Here is a 17,755-nt window from a genome sequence, read left to right as displayed (position 1 = left end):
CACGCCAAGGGATCCGACAATAGCGTTCCTTTCATTCCAAAGGCCATACAAGTGAAGGCATTGATCGACACTTTATAATGCAATTTAACAATTGAAGTGAGTAGAGTAAAAAGGGACTTGACCGAAAGATAAAGCGTTTAACTCAAATTGAATTATTTCAAAGTTCTAGTCATAACATCCTTAATTAAGAGTGGGTAGCCTTTGCTTTACAGCAAGGCCATAGGTCCTGGGAACGCATCAAACCGAACATGTCTGCTGATGTAAGTGGGTGATTTTCGAGGCTCCTCGTGACTTGAGTAATTCACGGAATGTCTAGCTATTTTTCTGTAGTCATGCCATCCTACGACTATAAAATGTAAATCAGTAAACCATTGCTATGGAACGAGGGGACTTTTACATACCATTTGACCCACTTATCAAAACTTATAGCCGGACATAGATAGCTTCATTTACGAACATATATTATGTATACACGGATTAGTACACTGAACAGTCTCGGAGAACTCTTTGATTGGTGTCATGTTAGATTAATATTCAACACTTATGCAATATCTATCCACTCTACGACTTTACCCGATTGTTAATGGTATTTCTATGTTCGTCCACAGGATAACCACAGCAACATTTAGAACTCTGTAATTAGAAGGAGTCTAATCCTCACAACATATACACATTACATTATTGAGAACTAATTAGTCATATGAAACACGACGCAAATATTCTATGCGAATGACAACAGAATCTATTGTAAATGACGGACTAATATAAAACAGAGTACTTTAACGCCAACCAACTTGAAAGCAACACCGCTCGTTTCCACTTGTGACAGCTAAACAATGTTCACCGCAATCGAAGAAACTTTCGCAAAAGATCAAAGGAACACCAATAACTTGATTACGTTTGAAACGTATCCATTCCCTTCAAAGCTAATAGAAATTGCTTAGTAAGTTCGAGCTTTACAAATTACGGATTGACTGAAAACTTCGAAATCGTCTAGCCCTCTAGATACAAGAGGCTTTATAGTACCGCCTACCTTATTAAAGGCTTACTCTAAGAGCCATGAAAAATTTCTAATGCCTAAATGCTTCCATGGAATGGAAACGAGTATCATCGTCTTTAAAAAGTCAATGCTGATCGAGTATACCTCCTCAAAAAACTCCTACTACTAGTGTCATCTTAATTTCGCCAGTGCCGAGAGGTTATAGGTTGATTATTGGTCCAGGTGGTCAAGAGTACTTGGTGCCTTGCCATCTGGTTGAAGACATAAATCGTTTTTTTTTTTTTTTTTTTTTTTTTTTTTTTTTTTTTTGTTTTTTGAATCCTATGAACATAAAAAAAGGATGGGTTTAGAAAGAACAATGGCATCGGTACTATATGCTCATCTTGTCCTGTGTCTATTGTACTGACTTTCGCGTTTGAAAAGGAAGAAAACACATATGGAGACCGCCGCATCCCATAAAGGAGGTACATTTACTTCTCCCACCAAACCTTCTGTAAGCATCCGCTTTTCTATACAATTTTTAAAATTGGATGGCGTAGAATCAGGAGCCATGTATTCCATGGGTAGCAGAACGTGTAACGTATTTGTAAGAGACGCAAGAGAGCTTGCCCTGTTCGGTAGCAAGTCACTGTCGTGAGTTATCAACTCGCGATTTCCATAAACAGTGAAGATGTACATATTTAGCAATGTGTGTTTATGACTCGAAGGATTCGTTGTCGATCGTTTTACTTGTAGTGGAAATAATCACAGGGTTACATCTTATCTCGTGAATTATCGGTCGTGCTGACTGTCATATATCTGTCATCGAACCTGTTAAGCATAATCATCATGACTAATGACTGATCCTGGATGATCCTTCTTCTCCGGGTAATTGGATGAACAATTTCTGTGTGTCGTTCTTGTCGACCCTATATGATGCTATTTTCTCGAACCATTTCAGTTATAAAGGTTCGTGGTTCAATTTATCGTTCATCTAATCATGTCAGACCCTGATATGTGTAGAAAAGGTATCCCTGTCGATACCGATAAAGGATACAGCGCGTCGACCTTTCACCGCATTGGTCAGTTCCAACGTCTTCTGCATCCTGTTATAAATGGAATCAGTTGTAGAGGTGTAGTATTTCTATTGAATGAACATTTAACATTCTGCTAATTTTTATTTTATTTATGTATCAGCCTCTATGATTCCTTTTTTAAATTCGTTCATATCTTCAAATATATTTGATACACTCAACTGTGTTGATTACCAGTGCGGCTTGCGTGATAGACAATCCGTTTGTTCGTATTCAAATGGTATGTATAGTACAACGCTCATCAAAGCGTATAATTCGAACTTGTTTGTAGAATCTAAAGCTAGTGGCAAGTCCTTTCTTGCGATAGGCACTTGCCAGGGATCCATCAAGGTCGTTGACGCACGACGGAGGTGTTTATGGGAACGTGGTGCGTTTAATTCTCTCTGGTCACAGCACTTCTATGTCGGTTTTTATTTTTCGTATTCCTTCCCTCGCGTAGAACCTAGGGGACGGCAAGTTATACGTCATCGGTCCTACATAAGCGATTTGAAATGGAAGAGGGATGATACATCGTTATTGGTTGGTACGTCTACTCATTCAAGGTACGTGGGAGACGATCATCCCGGTGCATTTGTCGTAAACGTCGAAGATCGAGTTATAACGCATTGGTTACACGGACATATCGAGCCGGTTAAATGTGTCATGTGGCATCCTATGAGCGAGTCGCTTGTGTACACCGGAGGTAGAGATGGTGCTATATCCCTTTGGGATTTACGGATGAATCCATCAGTTCGTTTATCTTCGGGGTCGACTGGTCTTAGGTCTGTCGCTACTATCGTTCATGCCCATCAGGTTGTAGGATCTTCTCCGGAACCCACCATTACGGGGCTCGTGTTGCAAGACACTGCCACTTATAATGTAATAAGTAGTTGTTCCGCGAATGGGTGAGTGTTTTATCAGACGATAGAAAAGTGTGTCTCATTGTCTTTTGGTAGTTTTCTTCGATTATGGGATCTCAGATCGACTAATACCTACCTCTCGTGCTCTAGTTTGGACCCGACCGTCTACAACCATCGCCAGTCTAGGGGTATTGTGTCGCTGGTATCGGGGGTCAAGGAATCGGACGGTACTATATTCGGACTTGGCACCGATGCAAGGATATATGTGTATTGTGTGTTGGATCTAAACGTCTACAGTAGCCAAAACCCATGCGACAGTCTCTGGGGGAGTCCATCATTTTATGTGAAATCGTCACTCTCACCGTGTGGTCGATGGTTGGCATACGGAGGAGGGCCTCACAACGGGGATGCTTTCATTTTCAGTGTTGCACGCGACACTCGATTAGATGTCGGACCCATCCACGCTGTGAGGTTGAGGGGGGGTTCGTCTAGCTCGTGTGGAGTGGACTGGTCCAGCGATTCATTGGCTGTCTGTGCGGAAGCTGGAAGGGTCCGTATATGGCGGTCCGACCCCGGGAAGCGGAGAGAATGTGAGATACAACCTGATATCAACAAAAATAAATGGAGTTGGGCTACGACTATTTCACAAAAACATGGTTATTATAATCGGATATAGGGTATGATATATGTAATTAGATATTAGATTGCGATGAATATCGGTCAGGTCATGGAATTATTAATAATAAAGTGGTACCATATTTCACGCAGGTCGGTTGGGTCCATTGCGGGTAGTTATCATTGCTGTTGGTAATCGAATGAAGGTTTAACCAAGGTTCATATTTCCGACATAAGTCAATACCAGTATAATGCAAAGTGACTGTAGCATGGTTCTGGTACAGAGCATAGGGGTATCGGTGCATGAGTAATCGATATACAGGTAAAGTATTGTTTGTTCACTGGTGCTCTACAGTAGAAACATACATGCATTTATATTTTGTGGCTACATCAGTGACTTATCAGTATTTAGTAATCTAATCGGACAAAGGAGATCGAATAGCCGACCTTTATCTGACTATGTAATAAACCTGTCACGTGAGCATACTGACTCGCCAACGCGTACCCTATTCATCAGATTCGTGTTCTAATATTGTATACTCGTTGATATTTGATTAACATTTTCTTTCATCATGGATACATATGAACCTCTGGTACTGGATATATAACGAGTATATACAGACTATACACAAATGACTGCATAGGAACTTTATTTAAACAGAATATTAATTTAACAAAAGATGTTTAAATATAAATATATTTTACTTACGGTACAATCCATGTCATGTTCTGTTCTTTTCCATCTGAGTCGAGAGGTTTTATGTGCAGAAGAAGTGTACACTGGAGCCCCAATCAGGTATAGTAAATGACAAGTAATGTTATAAACTTACGTGCATGGCTTGGTGACATTTAACAATCCCATAGATACATCTGCCTTGACCGTCAATATAAAAAATTTTTACACCGATCTACAAAAATTGTTAGTATAGATAATTCATAAAATAGATGTTTAACTAACAGGAAAGGATCCAGCGTCCTGATGAGTTTCATTTGCATTTGGAATGGATGAAGAAGTGTTCATACTGTAGTACGTATTGTATGATAGAAACGAGTAGCAGAAGATATCGGTAATGATTAGGCTGCTAAAAGGGTATATTTATACAGGATACAGCTGCTATGCCCTATACCCTGATGCCCGTAACCCTCTACCCTAAATCTTAACGATTTCTATTCGAATTTCTATTATTCTCATATGTAACTTAGTTTTAACTATTATTAGATCAATATTCTTCAGATCGAACTAGACCTGTCAGCCCACCCCACCCCTGCAGTGAAAGTCCTTGTCGTAAAACAAGCTCTCAAATTTTGCTTTATCTAATTGAATACATATATATTACTCATTCAATACAGTTCCAGCTTTACGTATATTTATTAATCATTTGATACAGCCCTAGCTTTACGTGTACTTACTATTCATTCAATACAGCACAGACTTACGTGTCCTTACGTGTATTTCTTACTCATTCAATATAGCACTGGCTTTACGTATAAAAATGTATAATACTAAATTAGTAAGTTTCTCTTGATATTGGTTATGCACTAACTCAAATGGAATAGAACAAGTATATATATATATATAACTAATGTTAGCAGTCAATTCTATTATATGTACGTTCTATTTATATGATTGATTTTTATCAAATCTATCAAATATACGGTCCAACTTCTACGGAATTAGCATGTTTTTGAAACAAGTATACAAAAGTTGTTTCATCATCATTTAGAATCTAACTGCATTTAAATTGTTTTTTTGTGGTCTAGCGGCCAACATACCTATCTAGCCGGTGTCTAGCATTTTAATTTCCGTAACCCTGCATAATGTATACTAATTTGGCAATAGTGTGATGTAACCTAAAGCAATATATTGTATTAATACAATGACAGTGGCGTTGATAGCACATATTGTATTAATACAATGATAGTGGCGTTGATAACACAGTATATTGTATTAATGCAATGGCAGTGGCGTTGATAGTACAGGACTATAGTAATGGAAGCAATTAAAGAAAACTAAAACAGTATTAGTAACATAGCAACAGTGATATTGATGATGATAGATTTGATAATAGTATCAATACTATAGTGATATATTAATAGAAGTATTCAAATGACATCGGCATATTACTAATTGCACTAATTGTATAGCAACAAATGCATTGAAAATTAGTCATTTTATTAAATGGTGAAAAAATGACACCATTTTATTAAACAGTGAGAAAATGGCGCCATTTTGTTATATTATATTAGTAATCTACTCTTGAGCTTGTCCTATTTAAAGCGTAAATTGCAATAACAAAGTTTTATTGCATCACATTCAAATCGTGTTTGTCGTTTATTAGTCCTTCTTGTCATTATGGACTTTCTCAATTTGAATCAATATTCGGAACTTCTTCCGCCATTTGATATAATATCAAGTAAGCAATTATATTATTTATATCTAAACATATTATACTTAAATCTAATTCATTTAGAATCTTTTGGCTATCTATTAAAAGACATCAATGCCGAAATCGAAACTGCCTTCATTATGAAATATGTTCCAATCAACCAACGTTGGACTGAGCTTGACACTTTAGGTGTCTGGAACAACCAGATCAAATGGAGGCGATATCAGCATAAATGTCTTATTGACCCATGGCATTATACTTTACGCAATTTTAGCGTATGTATTACATGTCATGCTAAAGAAGCAATATTTTCTGTATTTCCTTATGGATCTGATAGATTTCCTGGATACGGCACAATTGTCCAGGAATTTGTAGAATTTGGTTATAAAGAATATGCTATATATGCTTTAGTAAGTCATTTTACACTATATACTAATATTTTTATATTTATTTTTGCTATTTTAGGATGCTAATTCAGAGCTGATTGAAGGTTATTGTATTGAACCAATTACCAACGACATTTACTGGCCAACAAACGACGTATTTGTTGTTTCTGTTAGCTCTATTAGTTTTGTGGCAGCATATTACTTGCTAGAACCAATTCTAAGCAGCAAGTATGTGGTATATGTTGCACTTGTATCCCGTTTCATCGACAAAACAGACTGGAAGAAATTTTTGGAGTTTTTCAATATCAAGGATTCCGAGGATATTTACAAGCACATGACCACTATCCATATTTGTATGAACCAGTTTGAACGGGAAACAATGGTACGAAATTTATTATACTTTTATATGTCCTATTAATAAATATTTATTTTTTATAGAATCGACCTCTTTTGGTAGAGTGGCACAAATTGCAGTCAACCGCAGAATTTGTTTGGAAAATATTATATATTAAATATATGGATCACAAATTTGGTTATGATGCTGAAATATAATCTTTAGTATATAAATTATACATATACATAATTTTACTTTTTTTTTCTTTTTGACCAGAAATAATACAGAAACAAGCAAAAACAAATAAGTATTAAAAATTGATTATTTTGCAATGCAAACAATACAATTAAAAACAAAGAAAAAAAGTAGCACGTTGGTGCATTGTGTTTCACATACAAATATATTAAGTGATGTTGCGTGCTTAAGGAGAAGTCTTACAAAAATATATTATCTTGGCTATAAAAAGCCATAAGCCCTAAGAAGCTCTCTTAGAGGCTTGTCCGGATTCTGAAAGATTTTAGGCCAAAAATTTGGCATTTTATTTTCCATTTTTTATGGATTTGATAGCATTGCAGGCTAACCATTGTCTGGATCTGATGGATTTGATACTAAAACTGCAAATTATTAGGACATTTTCCAGTATTAAAGAATATTTGTACATTCTAAAATTCAGTTTAAATAGAAAAAATAAAATACAAAATCCATTAAATATGCCCAAATGCCTGGACTCGTAAGTTCAGGTTTAGAATGTTAGCATATTGTACAAAAAAGAAAATTCGGACATGTCTCAACTGGCCTAGATTGCTCTAGCCAAGTGCTGTCACCACAGTGCAGTGCAGTGACAGTGCAGCATAATTTTTAGCAGTGTGACACGCTTCACAGTTATCACAGTTTACTGTGAAGTACTGTGAAGTGACCAATGACGTCACACATAATCACGCAGTTCCTTGCCCACATACATAGCGTTTGTTACAGAAGATGGCTATGTCCAGTACTATTGTCTGATGTTTTATTACCTACAATTCAGAATTTATTTCTGAACATTATATCCCCTTGTTAGACAGTGACCAACCCATAAGTGTAGAAGAAAAACTGTTATCATGTAATGGATCCGACAAGATCCAAACAAGATTATGAGATTCTAGTAGAAAGTGTGATAAGATTAGATATACTCTGCAGATAAGATTAGATACAAAAACCAGTGTTTGTACTTAATAAATAAAACCATTTCGTAACACCTAAGCAACACTCTCAAGTCTCATTGTGAAAGCATAGACACATTGCTACATGTTTTTATTCACTTTTAAGTATAATATTGTATTCTTGCCACCCAGACTGAGATGTTTCTTTCCGATTGCAGAAAGTTTTATCGAAATTGCACATTTTTGAGGACAAAAATCTATTTAAGCTTTTATCAAGCTTGTGTAGGTTACTTAAAAAGTAACCTAGAAGAGAATTTTTGTTTCCAATTGTAATAGTCCTTCATTTTAAGGCCATACTAAATCATAATGTTGAACAGAAAGAAAGGGCAGGAATTGCATAAATGTCCTCGTAACCATGGCTTGACAAAATAACATAAATTTACGGCACACTGTGCACAGCCTTCACAGTGACTGTGGTACGCTGTGCAGTATATCGGAGTGTGAAAAATCACAGTGCAGTCCTGTCCTGTGGCGGCAGCACTACTCTAGTCTTACAAAAAGAAGTTAAGATAAAGCATGTTTTTAAAAAAAAAACGCAGTGCAAGGCGAAGTTGTGTTGGAGAAGTAATATTGGCAAGGGATAGTTTAGGTCTGTTTGGTTTTGCAGATTTGAGGGCCAAAATTGGCAAAATTCCAGACAAGCTCTTAGGAAAGTTTCCCGGAGCCTGAAGCTGTCTTGTCGGTAGCAGCTAGAAATGAAAATAAGCCATTAAAATAAATCAACGGTCAAACCAAACATCTGGTCAATGATAGTATTGGTATTGGTATTATTGCCTTAGCAAAGCCCAGAGTCCAGGCCTGCCCGTCAGGGCCATTGCGAGGAATTTGTGACTCTTTTCTAAAGTTGAAGTTCTAAGATAAGCATTGCCGAGACGGCCGGCAGAGACGCAAAACGGTTTCGCTCCAAAACTCTATTTCACTTTGGAAATGAAGGGCTTTGTAGGTCAAATACATCATAATTCAAATGCATAATACGATTCTTGAACACATTCCGTCAACTTTCCATCGACAAAAGTCTGGATTATGGAAAGCACTAAATTACAAGATTGAAAAAATTGACAGCCTTAAAGGTATAAACTGGAGGTATGATTTCTCATCTAAGGAAGGCGAGTCCAAGGCAGAATCCAAGGGCGAGGGTTGTCATGGTAAGGACAGTACCAGTGGAAGTACCAACGGAACCGCCTGAGGTATTTCCAGGCCTCGATGTCCCACTCTCAAACACGTTCAGGGTGCACATGGCAATGGGGCTAGCGAGATTGCACACTCCCGAGAGTGTGGTAGGAGTTGCTGGTGCAGAATTAACATAGAACATTGATGCAGCAGTGGTAGCTGTTTGTACAAGGGTCGCTGAAGATGCAAGAGGCTTAGCATTGAATGTGAGTATAATCGATGAAAGACGTACCTGGACCAGGGGCGAAACCTCCGTCAATCAATCCATAGGTCGTGGTTCCCGCTGAAGATGCGATGACGCGGGCAGTCGCTGGAACCTTATTCCATCCGAATGGTACAAAAATGGGGCCCTGCTCTTGCGCGAGAATAGCTAGCAAAGTGTGTGTGAATCCGAGAACACAAGGATGAATGTAATGAAATAACTTACAAGGCAACAAGAGCAAAAAGGAGAATACTGATAGTACGTTGAACATCATCCTGAGTGGTATAGGTTTCCAGAGAGATTATTGCTAGACGCTTTGCCTGAATTAAAGCAATAAGAAAGGGCCGCGGGTATGAGGAAAGGTCGTGGTAAGAGTCAAAGAGACGTTCGGTTCATTGTATAATAAACCTAGATGACGACCGCAACCTATTGGACCCTCGCCGCTGCCAAGTCCATTTGATAGATCACTAACAATTGTTGGCTGTGTACTTATGTGCAAGGTTGTGTACAACTTTGAACAAGTTGCAAATATTTTCTGCTTGATTAATGCATACTGATCTCACTCACACGAGATCATTTGAATCGGCTGTATGTTTAAAAAAGAGTTTTTGAAAAAATCGAGTGCATGTCGGACGAGTAAACAAAATTCCTTAGATCGGGCCAAGGAATTACCGCCTCTCTTGGCGCTTAAGTCAACCGGGATCAGCGGCTACTTGGCAAATTAATTCCTATGCAAAACCAGGGTCAAATGAGGTTAAATGGTATTATATTAGCGCTGTTATTACGAATAGGACCTTTGAAAGCCTTTGAACGACGATGAGTTAACTAGCTGCAGGCACCGGCGTGGGTGATTTAGATTGAAGACAGGCATTTAGGACTGTGGCAATGTGGCTGGACGGACTTTCTATAGAAACCATTGTCGACATGTTGATAACTGGATTGTGATTGTGAGGTGCCACAAAAGTTGAAGCTTGACGCCTGAATATTGAATGTCTATCGAATGTGGTCGACCCTGGATAAGCTAATAGCGTTCGAACGGATTTCTGTAAAATGAAATGAGAAATGAGTATATGAAAATTATGAAAGTGAGAAAAATTGAGAGATCTGAAATTGTAAGAGTCAGAAAATACGTGGTGACAAAATTTCCGTGGGTGCGTAAGGCTTTGGCGGTGAGTCGAATTAAAGTGACAGAAAACAAGAAAGTCACGTGATCGACTGAGGGAAGAGACGCAATGCACACGCGACGAGATTGGACTACTTTGGATAGGAATTGGGCCGCCAAAGGCCTGAGCGTTTGGGTAGAAAACACGCGGGAAGCTGAAACGAGAGCCCCAATGTGGCTGTACCAAACACTGGTAAAAAGGAAGAGGGTGAGGAGGGTGAGAGCAAAAAATTCAAGCGAGTTTCGGATGCAGAGAAATGGAGAAAGCACGAAATCTCCTGCGAACAAAAAGGAGACAAGAGACAAAAGAAAATCGAGTATACCTCGAGTCAGTATATTAGGTATCATAAATTAGAGCAGAACCTGAAAGTTAAGGTGCTTTCACGTCAAGTGAAGACAAGCATTATCTGCCAGGAATTTGATGCAAGGTGAATAATGATTTTTGGGGAAATCCTTTTCTCTCAACGAGTTCAACTGCGCCCCTCCTCGTCGAGTAAAGTGAAAAGGAAAGGAACAAGTTTGAAAAGAGCGTTTGTATGACAGTGTTGCTTACACTAAATTTAATCGGAGCGTAAAATACTCGGCAGATGCCATCGATGTCTGCATACAAGGGCAACCATTCCTTGGGCTTCTTTTATAAAACTTTTTTACCAATATATCACACAAAAAATATACAGAGAAGCTTACAGTACTTGTAAGCTTGAGGTCCGTGATATTCAAGTGATCTTATACTTCTGCAGTATAATTACAGTCTAAAATTATCTAAAGTCAGTGAAGGTATACTGCTCAAATCATAATTTAACAAAGTAACTCTTCTTACATATTTCACCAGTCTTATTTGTTGAACTTATGAAGTGTTAAGTATCTTCAAAGGAACTTTGACCGGCTTTGGGTCTTCTCAGACGCGGTCACGTTTCTACCGTGGGATGTTTATATACGCGTAGTTTGAGTCTCCGCAACTCAACATACAACCACCATGAACCCAACTCGAGTTTTCACAAACGAAGAATGGCTGTCTTTTCACTGCTCCGAACTTCTTTTCTTTGATCGAGCGCAATATACCTCTCGAACGAACCCACCTTGACCAATATGATCCACTTTCTAACCCGAAGTGGCACCTAACCCTAAATTCCATGGGCCACATTCTTTCATCTACGACTCTTTCGGTGTGCAGCGCGGTATCCTGACGGTTAAAGAGTGACAACCGCAGGTGGTGTGTAGGGCATAGTAGGTGGTGGACGTGGACGCATGACGGGAGCCTTTCCTTTCCTATGACAGTTCTCTCTCCTTTCATCGCTTCTTCGGAACGTGTTTCAATCCGAATGCACCCTTTTAAGCAATCTTATGCCCCGTACAAGTCCCCGTCTGTGCTGCCTCGGGACCCCAGCCGCGTATGAATGTTTCTGCATTACCCGCACAGGGTGCATTACCGCATTTAACGATGTTGTTGACATTCCTCTGCGTGAACTTGGGAAGGCGACACCGGAAAAACGAGGGACTCAACGCATCTGACACTTAGAATTGCGGATGGAGCACCAGAGAGGCGTCGCGGGACCTTGGGAGTGGAGATTCTCGAGGAGTGCACGCACAGTCTCGCAGCGTTCGTGTCACTTGGGCTTCGTGCAGATCTCTTTCTGAGATCAATCTTGCCCAACGTCACTCAAGCCACCCGCTCTTACGTTTTACACACTTCCACCAGACCATCGCACATACGCACATTCGAATACACGGGTTTCCGCACGGAAAGATTAGTGGTTCGGGCCTTTTGGCTCTTTCGCTGGGCAGCAATGCTCAAACCCCGGTGAAGGTTTCACTCACCGTGGACTACAGTAGCGCTAGCACGCATGACTGGAGAAGTCCGTAAGCGCCGGCGTGCGTAGTGAAAGGCTTATGGCTTCGTGGGTTATTCGTTTTGGGAACTCGGTAAAGCGTCTCCGACATCGATGAGAAATATACAGAAAAGCGGCAGTCCCAGTCCCTATGATGCTTGAGGCCAATGGTGGTCCTGGCACACCAAACAGGGGATTTACGTCATTTGCCTTGGCGATACCCATGCGCCCCCAACCATCGAACCTTTTCTTCAAAAAGGTCGACCGTAGGAGCACGCTTGCAGCAGTAACTCTATCCTCACCTCTACGCGGCTTTTCGGCAGAAATCATCCCAAACTTGGCTTGTGCCACATGGATGTCCACCGACGCATTCACAATCCATTCGCCCCGTTCAAAGACCCACGCAAAATCTATCTAGCATGCCTTGTTCCGATATTCTACGCGATGTCCTGTTGCGTGTCCGACTGACATCCTCACCTCTTTGTATCCGATGAAACACGTCGAGGCCGGTGTAATTCTTGTGTAGTTGGCGATCTCCCTTGGTGCAGGTTGTTCTTGTTATGTTTCCCTTCTCACAGATATATGTCCTTCGGGAGGTATATCAAAGACTCGTTCTTGAGTGTGCTGGGTACCATATCATTTGGAACAACTGCATTATGGGCTTTGACTGTCTTCTACATCTGAAAACATCATTTGACGTGTCGAGGGTGTTCAGGAACGTTGAGTTGATTCCGTCATGACCTCGGACATTCGCCCGCACAAGAACAATTGGGCTTGGTAGTGCTGGGTTGATGCTGCGTGGCGAGAGTTACCTCGTACAGGAGGGGCATACAGAATGGGTGTAACATGTGTTCGTTCATGGCTCCATATGCCTTCTTTGCGTGCGATATATCTGTTCTATGAGAGGCTAAGCGGAGGTGGTGTGACGCCCCACAGTTGTAATGAACATGGGGTGGAACGTAGGAGCTAGGGTCGGGTGAAGATACGGGCGTTAAGCTCTTCGGCGGGGGAAGTTCGCTTCGAGAGTGTCGTGGGATATCTCTGAGGACTCACGAATGCGTGCCCAGCTGTTTGACGAATTTTTGGATCTTTCTTTTTGGTGTCTTTGCGATGCCTTCCCCCAGTTTCTGTTACCACATTGAAATTGGTACGCTTCTCGGCCTGATTCTGATCTTTCATCCATTAAAACTGATGTCCTACAGATTTGCTCCTCATCTATGGTTAGGACTGTCTATTGATAAATGACGTACGTCGATTTGTCCTAAATCGTCTATTGCTAACTACGCAGTCCCGCAATTTAGCTCTTCAAGACTCCTAGAGGCTAGAGATGGAAATACGTTCTTGTAAGCCTCTTGCTATCGATACTATCATTGTTACTTGTGTAGGTAAAGTCGCCTGCCCTTAAATTGAAGAGTTAGATATTTGTATGTACGTTCAAGGTATTTTGTGGTATTAATGGATCAGCACGGGCTAGTGGTTCGTCACGTATATAGGGGGAATAAAAATCGTACTGAGCTCCTTTTCCACAGACTGAGGTTAATATGACGATAAGGTGCGATGCGCCCCGACGACACCGTAGCATATGGAGGTTGTAAGAGGCCGTATGTATGTGTCGACCAATTCATCTGTTGTCGCTTGCAGGAAGTCACTTCCTCATGTTAAAGATCCTCATTGAGGCGAACATATCTCAGTGCGGAGATTTGGGTCCAGCAGCAGGATCAATATTGGCATCAAAAATCGGTTCATCAGAGGAGAGCATTATCTATTAACGTTATGACGCCTATATCTATCGACTAATTCAACGATACATCTCTTACCCAATAATGACACAGTTCTGTTATCGAGTGAATATGACTGTGGGCCCGACAGTCTCCTGTACCGTCTTGAACGTATGAATCATGTTGATATCATTTTGATTTAATACACTTGGAAGGTCGAAAAGGTAGAATATAACAAATTAAAGATACATTAGATTCAATTAACCACCTTTTCCCTGAGCAGCCGCGCTAGGTACTGCCCCACCAGTTACATACTTCGTACAAGGGATCTTGTGTTCACACATTCCTGACCCATCAATTCGAAATGAGACTATCTTCAATACTAGATGCCACTACTATGATAGGCAAGTCAAGTATCACAATGTCCTTATAACATTGTCGCTTAGTTATACATCAACAGCAGGAAGTGCATTTCAAAACTCGATGAGGGAATGCTACAAGACATAGAATATAAAACTATAGATAACATGATGATGGTATACAAAAAGGGGAAGCTATGCAATGATACACCGAGGCTGTAAATTAAGATCGAAAAATGGATTACTTGGTAGATCTCTGGCCTTTCCTGGACCCCTTCATGCTGGCATATCTCGGTTTAGACCCTTTGGCGTTGGCGTTCTGCCCACCTTCCTCGTCGTCAGGAAGAGGCCGTTTGCGCTCCGCGGGTTCGATATAAGGGTTCTTCATGTTCAATTTAGTGGAGGACCATTTCTCTGTATGTTCTTGTAGATCACCGAAAAACGATCTAAAAGAAAGCGAGACACGGGCAAAGGAGGATACATCCTTAAGCTGACCCCGGAGTTCACGGAGGACGTATCGCCTATACATTGCCCCTCGCATATATTCCATTGTTTCTGCGAAGTAATTTGACAGAGGACCCAGACATTTTTCCAGATCCGGTCGGATTGGCTCCATAAATGCCTTCTGTCTTTGCGAAGAAGCCTTGATGCTGTTTTGAAATATTTTCCGTGCATATGACTTCGCATCTTCAGATGCATCAACGACACGAGAGGTGATGGTCCAGAGAATAAGCCACCAGATCGATTCCCAATCGTGTTGGAAGTTATGCACAATTCCCTCCCAAGGGGCAGCAGCCCTGTTTTTAGGGGCAGACAGTGTGTCCTCCTTGAATCGCACGTAGTCATCATCATCGTCATCACTGTCGGCCGGTTGAAGGCTAAGAGAGGCGCCCTCAGGTTGGGAATTCCCGGCGTCCGATTTTATAGCGACACTCCGAGTTACTTTTTCTTGATTATGGTCAAAGAGACTGCGTTGCATCATGACCTCAATAGGCATAAAGAAAGGGGTGCCCTATTTACAGCCAAACATTAATTGAAAAGTGTTCTCAGTGTTAAAAAATATGGCGTACTGTTTTGGGATCAGAAGAGCCCGACAGCTCCTCGGGAGGCGGGTACTTCTTCGCATATTCAAGATCGGCCAATACTACGCGCCATGGTTGTTTCGCATCGTCGAGATTCTTTCTATAAGCCATTATATTACCCGAACTGATATCTCGATGAACCCAACCGGCACAAAGCATCATTTCAAGTGCTAAGGTCATAATGAGTGTAAAGACCACGAATCAAAAAAACGAACAGAACTTACGAATTAGGGCCTGAAACAAAACATCGATCACCTCTCCCAAAGTTTCGAGATGCCCAACGGTGGTACACAGCTCGCTGAACACTAATCGATATTGTTTCTTGCGAGCATATTTTCGTTCGAAGTCGATGCGGGAAAACTGGTCGTAGGCCGTGCTTTCAGGAATAGTATGACCCATCAACTGGGTATGAAGGGCGAGTCGCGCATGACTTGCGGAGGTTTCAATCTTTTCGTCGTCCAGAGGTGGACCTGAAAGAAGCCCTCTGATCGACTGAAAGCCCTCCGCAAGGGGCTTGGTCAAAGCCCCCTCGTAGTCGTTTTCAATGGTAAGAAAATATTTCTTGTAACCTTTGGAGGCTACGAGATTCCTATGGCGCTCCTTAATCAATTCTAACGCTTGGGGGGTCTTCCTAGTAGACCAGAATTTTTCGATATCGCCAAAGATTGCATCTTGGAGTGCCCTTTCTGTTTCGGCAGTTTCGTCGATCCAAACATCTTTCAACACGTATTTCTTGGTTCCATATCTCCCGGTAGCCGGGTTGAGTTTGACGGCTTTGAATACTCGAGCCATGCGACCTGTGATGTTGTTGGCTCGAATCTCCGATATGGTACCAACAGTTTTGTAGGTATCGAGAACATTGCGATCTTTGACGTTGGGGATACCACGGAAAACGTAATGCCCTTTTGAAATGTGCTCAACTCCTGGGTCATATCCGAGCTCTTCTTTACTGGCATATAAGAATGAAGTAAATACTTTGAGAAGTAGTTCCGGTTGCTGTAAAGTAAATGAATTTACAGACGAGCTATGGATTTACATTTGATAGGACTTACTTTGACTAAACTGAACTGTTCAGAAACCGCGGAGTGAGACCTAGAATGGTACCACACTGTAACGAGGTCTGATTCAATGGTAATCTGCAACATATGAGTACCGCAGTATATGTAGTAAAATGACACAAACAAACCCCATATGTGAACATACGACGAACGTCGTCGTTCATAATTTGAACATTAGCCGAGACTGCTTGTCGGTTGTTCTGAAAAGATATTATGATTATGATGTAAACTGAAGTTCACTGGACTTAAACTCACCCCTCCTCTCTGTTCTGGAAGAAGTTTCTGTTCTATAACAACGGCGATATTATGTGTGGAAGGCTTTGCAAACTCTTCTCCTCGCATAAAGCATGCATCAATCTTGTTGTTGGATCCGTCTATTTCCGACTTGATCATGTTCGAAGATACATAGCGATAGTGATATTCGTTGCGATCGCGTCCAGGAATGAGATTATCGATCAAAGATATATGATGAGCGATGTCTTGTAAAGGCCCATAAATCAATTTTTCAGACCCGTCTGATGTACTTGGAGGTCGATGAAAGGCTCTGAACATTAAATGACCACCATGACGAAGCATCAAAGAGTCTCCATCGCCCACAGCTATTTGAAGTTGCTCATCGATGTCGAGGTTGTCGCATTCTCCACTAGATGTTGTTGCGTCAACGGGCGATCCGGAGCCAGAATCGGGGAGGAAGCACTCTATGATTCGATCGATTGTTGCTTTACAAGGTTCAAAAGGGAGGTATGCCTTGATGAACGTGTCAATTGGAACCTTAATGAATTCCCTGTCCATCTCGACGGCGATGATAGGCCGCAGAGCAGTAACACCAGCCTTTCCTCCATGGCTACGATGACTTCGAGGGGTTTCAGGAGGCCTAAATCTATGTTCAGCATGACATTGTTGAGCCAACAGACTGGCCCATTTAGCTGACACACCTCTTCGTTTGCTTGCTGTCGTTCGCAGTCGTAGTTGGATTCTTATTTCTGAGAAATCGAAGTCAGTTAGGTAATCCTTATAGATGTATAGAGATTTACGGAGGTGGGGTAGAGCTTGCCATGCTGGAGTTAACACTGAAATGTGGGACGTATCAAAACGGCAAAGCGATCTTATGTACTATTGGAAGAAGCTTGGCGTGCCTCCTGCGACGCGTTAATCAACGTCACGTGATGGTGGTGACAATTTCCCACCATTTCACCACCATTGTCTTCCGGCCCGGTCCCAGAATTTTCCAATCCGGGAGATTTTGGTGTCCAATTCGCGCCGAGCAGTCATTGTTAATCGTTTTTGGCTCTCAAAAGTCTCTTCGGCCTCCAAAGGAGGTTATTTTTTGTCCGTATTT

General features: G+C 41.1%; 4 protein-coding genes across 4 annotated transcripts; 2 read left to right on the top strand and 2 right to left on the bottom strand.

Moving 5' to 3' along the window:
- Positions 1 to 2,715: 2,715 nt before the first annotated feature.
- JR316_0008471 (Cell division cycle protein cdt2) lies at positions 2,716 to 3,588 on the top strand (the record flags this gene model as incomplete). Its single annotated transcript, XM_047894185.1, has 2 exons — positions 2,716 to 2,957; positions 3,009 to 3,588. 2 exons carry the CDS (start codon positions 2,716 to 2,718, stop codon positions 3,586 to 3,588), a joined length of 822 nt encoding a protein of 273 aa, XP_047747500.1.
- A 2,292-nt stretch (positions 3,589 to 5,880) lies between these two features.
- On the top strand, positions 5,881 to 6,852 carry JR316_0008470 (uncharacterized protein; the record flags this gene model as incomplete). Its single annotated transcript, XM_047894184.1, has 6 exons — positions 5,881 to 5,941; positions 5,999 to 6,189; positions 6,280 to 6,324; positions 6,380 to 6,404; positions 6,495 to 6,682; positions 6,739 to 6,852. 6 exons carry the CDS (start codon positions 5,881 to 5,883, stop codon positions 6,850 to 6,852), a joined length of 624 nt encoding a protein of 207 aa, XP_047747499.1.
- A 2,077-nt stretch (positions 6,853 to 8,929) lies between these two features.
- JR316_0008469 (uncharacterized protein) lies at positions 8,930 to 9,479 on the bottom strand (the record flags this gene model as incomplete). Its single annotated transcript, XM_047894183.1, has 3 exons — positions 8,930 to 9,183; positions 9,239 to 9,376; positions 9,434 to 9,479. 3 exons carry the CDS (start codon positions 9,477 to 9,479, stop codon positions 8,930 to 8,932), a joined length of 438 nt encoding a protein of 145 aa, XP_047747498.1.
- A 5,038-nt stretch (positions 9,480 to 14,517) lies between these two features.
- On the bottom strand, positions 14,518 to 17,473 carry JR316_0008468 (uncharacterized protein; the record flags this gene model as incomplete). The annotated part of the gene is made up of 8 exons (XM_047894182.1): positions 14,518 to 15,288; positions 15,347 to 15,528; positions 15,583 to 16,354; positions 16,411 to 16,494; positions 16,545 to 16,616; positions 16,672 to 17,290; positions 17,352 to 17,399; positions 17,451 to 17,473. The coding sequence occupies 8 exons, from the start codon at positions 17,471 to 17,473 to the stop codon at positions 14,518 to 14,520; spliced, it is 2,571 nt and encodes an 856-aa protein (XP_047747497.1).
- Between the last annotated feature and the right edge of the window lie 282 nt (positions 17,474 to 17,755).

Source organism: Psilocybe cubensis, chromosome 7 (genome assembly GCF_017499595.1).
Source record: "Psilocybe cubensis strain MGC-MH-2018 chromosome 7, whole genome shotgun sequence".
Taxonomy (NCBI): domain Eukaryota; kingdom Fungi; phylum Basidiomycota; class Agaricomycetes; order Agaricales; family Agrocybaceae; genus Psilocybe; species Psilocybe cubensis.
The sequence above is the reverse complement of the archived record's forward strand: the minus strand, read 5'-3'. Positions and strand labels throughout refer to the sequence as shown.